At 45.2% G+C, this 4309-nt stretch overlaps 1 protein-coding gene across 1 annotated transcript; it reads right to left on the reverse strand.

The window, feature by feature from the left end:
• Positions 1-1217: 1217 nt before the first annotated feature.
• On the reverse strand, positions 1218-1754 carry LOC107300953 (GATA-binding factor 3; the record flags this gene model as incomplete). Its single annotated transcript, XM_015830230.1, has 1 exon — positions 1218-1754. A coding segment is annotated over one exon (537 nt), but the record flags the coding sequence as incomplete, so codon positions are not given.
• Between the last annotated feature and the right edge of the window lie 2555 nt (positions 1755-4309).

Genomic DNA, 4309 nt, shown 5'->3' on the forward strand with positions numbered 1-4309 from the left:
TCCTGAGCCAGCCATGCTGAGGGGAAAGGGAGAGGTTTCCAAGCTGAGCCATGCTGGCTCAGGAATTCTGGGAGTTGAAGTCCACGAGTCATGAAGGGGCCATAGTTCCCCCATGCTGGCTCAGGAATTCTGGGAGTTGAAGTCCACCAGTCATAAAAGAGCCAAGGTTGCCTACCCCTGGCCTAGGCAGACAGGCATTTCCTCAAATAAGATTTCCTTTGCTTTCCCAACCTGGTTGGGAAAGGTTTGGCTTCTACTTCTAGAACTCCCAGTTCTCACGTGGGAGTAAGTGTGCTCCTTCGGCATCCAAGAGGAGCAAGTGACATCATCTTCCTCATTGTGCAACTGACACAAGTGAGGAAAATTAGGTAATCGGTGCAAGGATGTCACAATGCACACAACATTGCTGCATGAGAGCCATTTTGGGTTAAGGCGCTTAAGTGATTAAGGCACAAGGCTAGAAACCAGGAGATCGTGAGTTCTAGTCCTACCTTAGCCATGAAAGCCAGCTGGGTGACTTTGGGCCAATCACCAAGAGATCCTAGTCCTACCTTAGAGATGAAAGGTGGGTGGGTGAGTTTGGGCCAATGACCAAAAGATTGTGAGTTCTAGTCCTGCCTTAGGGTGGGTGACTTTGGACTAGTCACACACCCTCAGCCCAGCCCACCTCACCGGGTTGTTGTAGGGAAAATAGAGGAGGAAAAAGAGTATTAGGTATGCTCACCCCCTCGAGTTATTTGTAAAAATATTAAAAACGGGATACAAATCAATCAATCAAGATTCTCTCAGAACCTAAAAAGGTGTCATAATATGGGCCAGCTTTACATATTGCCCTAAGTTGCCATTTGTTGAATGCTGGTTTTTTGAGCGAGACTGAGGACATGTTCCTCAGCCCTAAACCACGGTTGACAAACCCAGAAGGTCAAACAGACACTCCAGAATCTTTGTTCCCCAAAACAAACTCACTTCCTGATGGCATAAAACCCAAGTGGGGTTGGGAACAAAGCAGATTCTGAGGCATCTATTTAACCTCCTGTCTGATCTTCCAGTGGCTCTGATCTTCCTTTGTGACAGCTCCCCTAACCCTTAACAAAAAAAATGAAAACGTGACTTCCATTACGCTGATAACATGTCTCTAGTCCTGAAGCACCATCCAATCTCCTTCTTCCCCACCCACCACCCCTTCCAAGCCAGAAAGAAACCTTGAAGGACCCTACCTGTACTGGAACGGGCCTTGGGTCTGGATTTGCACCCAAATCCAGTGGGTGACCCCCCAAGGAGACTGCTCGGGGGGAAAAGTCCAGAGCCGTATTCAGGAACGTAGGAAGGATAAGTGGCGATTGGATGATGACCAGAAGACGACGCTCCTCCGAGGGACGCCATGTTGCTCCGAGAATGAGAGGATTCCAGCTTCATCGTTTCGGCCAAAGACACCTGGTATTTAATGCACTCCTTCTCTTCTTGACGGCTGGACCCCGTGGAGCCCGGGGTGGAGATGGAAGGATCTGGAGACACATCTTTCGGAGGGGTCGGTGGGAAAGTGAAAAGATGGGGGCTGGAGTGGCCCGCAGACAGAGTGGAGGTAGAGGCCGGAGGGTAGACCGAAAGAGGTCCCGGCGAGCTGTGGTGGATGGGCGCTTTGGAGAACGGACTCAGGTTCCATGGTGCAGCTCCGTGATGGCTTCCCAAAGCTTTGCTCCCATCCAGCCAAGGGAGAGAACCGTGCAGCAAAGGTGGGCGACACACCTGGCTACCTGCCAGAACAGAAGAAGACAAAGGAGGCCTCCGTTAAGTGGCGTCTCAGGCGAAGAAGATCCAGTAAGGAACCCACCACATAAAACGTCCCAAAGAGGCAACCCAACGCAGGAAGTCCTCGACTTTCAACCGCAATGGAGCCCAATACCACCATCGCCAAGCAAGACGGGTGCTAAGTGAGTTTTTCCCCCACTTTATCAACCGTCGTTAAGTGAAACGCTGCATTGTTCAGTTAGTAATGGGGTTGTTAAGGGAATCAGGCTCCCCCCGTTTGATTTTGCTTGCCGGAAGGTCGCTAAAGTTCTCGCACGTGACACTGTGCAAGAATCTACATTTCGATCACGTGACCACAGGCATGCTGCCACGGTCGTACATATGAAAAAGGGGCATAAGTCACTGTTTTCAGTACCACTGGTGCTCTTTGAGCTTGTCTGTTTTCTTACAAGACCTTTCATGACCCAACTAGGTAACATCATCAGAAAAGAGTAGAGTTTGCTCTCTGTTTATATAGTATTGCTGGGAATATTCTTCGTGGTTCCTCGATAGACTACTGTTTACTGCTTAATACAAAGATCTGACAGTTCCTTAACTGGGGTAAAACTGGGGAAGGGTCCCCCTGTACATCAACAAGAGAGCAAACCGTGAGCACTGATCATGTTACCTAGTTGGGTAATGAAACGTCTGCAAGAAAGCAGGCAAGCTCAGAGAGCACCAGGGACCCCCACAAAGGCTGCTAGTTTACCTCTGCGCATATAGTTTTGGCACCCAAAAGCCCACAAAGAAGAGGGGCAAAAATTAGCCACGCCAACTTCACTGTTCCTATGCCAAGTCATCCTGCTAAGTTCATGGACAGCCATGTTGGAATACAAGCTTTGTGGGGAAGGGTCCCTGCCTGACTATGTAAGGGGATGCTGAACAGGTGTCACAGTCCTACAGCACAGAAGATGCTCAAGTTTCTCACCACCTATGGTTTGTTGGCCAAACCAAGAAGTTCGGCTATATCATTTGTGGGATATCTTAAAAGCTTTCCTGAATTTTCCCATCGTCACAATCCCCATATAATCTACACGTCTCTGGAAGTATAATCCCCATCTGGTCACCCTGTTCCTACCAGCTGTGGAAGATGGGTATCATAGTTCCTTGTATCTGGAGAATCTGGGACGAGGCCCCAGGAGCTAAACAATCTTGCTCAGAGTGTATGCTTACGCACACAAAGCAAACTAGTGTGATAAAAGATGCTAGAAAATAAAAACAAAACAAGAAACAAACAAGAAAAAAAAACAAGAGACCCATCCAATTGCTGTTTTCTGATACTCCAAATAAACCGTGTCCTAGCCAGAATTTAGTCGCTACAAAAAGGAGATTCATTTCTGGGATAAAAGCTTTAGAAATCAAATTAAGCCCTATGAGCCCTATCTTTTTTTTCTGCAAAAAAAGAGGAAGTTTTATAACTTTTTCTCTCCCTACTGAAAAAAAAACCCAACCCCTTCACTTCTCAATTCCCTTGCTTGGAATGGCTTTCTGTCAAGGGCCAATGTAGAAAAGAGAGAACAACATCTAATACATCTATTAGACGTAGAAAAGAGAGAACAACATCTAATAAATATATTTATGGGATAAGGAACTATTTGTGAAAATAACTGAATTTCCGAAGATCATTTAGCTGGAAGAAAATGTGTTAAACTATCTGAGGAGAGGCTGTGAAAAATTCAAATAAATGAGTTGGGAAACTATTTCTCGGTAAACTTATAAAGGATCCACTTTGTCCTATGGATACATTTTTTTCTTACAGTATTCATTCCTTCAATTCATAAACTGAAAGTATGTTTTACTGGAATAAACAAGCTAATTCCTAGTTATCTGGTCTTAAGATTTGCCAAGTCAGGGCTCCAAACTTCTTGAAAAGCTAGCCTAAATATTGACAAGTTGTATGGATGAAAAGTTGGCTGTCAGCCAGCCAGAGCTTGGTAAAATATGGGTGACTATACAAATATTTTAAATAAAGAAGAGAGAAACTGCGTTTTAATATACTTCAGAAGCTAGACCTGAATAAGAACCTAACCTGTTTACTGCTCCGATTTTGAATATCTGTCGAGAACTATTTAATTCTGTGGAATTAACCACCTAATCAATATGCATGCCACATCCCACAAATAATATTTTTACTCAGAAATTGACACCACGTATTCAAGGAGGTGATTTTTTTTTGCTTTGAATCACATCCTTAAGCAGGAAGAGCTGATTCCTCTGAAAATATTGCCAATTTCCATCACAGCCTACGTAGGGGGGGGGGGAATATCTAAATTTCTTCAAAGCAAATTCCACTGTTTTTCAAAGACGTTGAGGATGCTGTTGATATATATATATATATTTGCTAGAGGGTCTGTTGAAGGTAGCTTAGATGCCCAGACCCAACCATCTTTGAGGCCTCTCACCAGCCCTGCCAAATTTCTCTAATAGGTGCTGTAACTACACCCCTTAACCAACTAGGTCTTTTGCTGGCTGCCGCTTCCATTTGAATTCCTATTCTCCTTGGCTTAATCCCTGCTCCCAT

The sequence above is a fragment of the Protobothrops mucrosquamatus genome, unplaced genomic scaffold (genome assembly GCF_001527695.2).
Source record: "Protobothrops mucrosquamatus isolate PMUCROS unplaced genomic scaffold, P.Mucros_1.0 scaffold9300, whole genome shotgun sequence".
Taxonomy (NCBI): Eukaryota; Metazoa; Chordata; class Lepidosauria; order Squamata; family Viperidae; genus Protobothrops; species Protobothrops mucrosquamatus.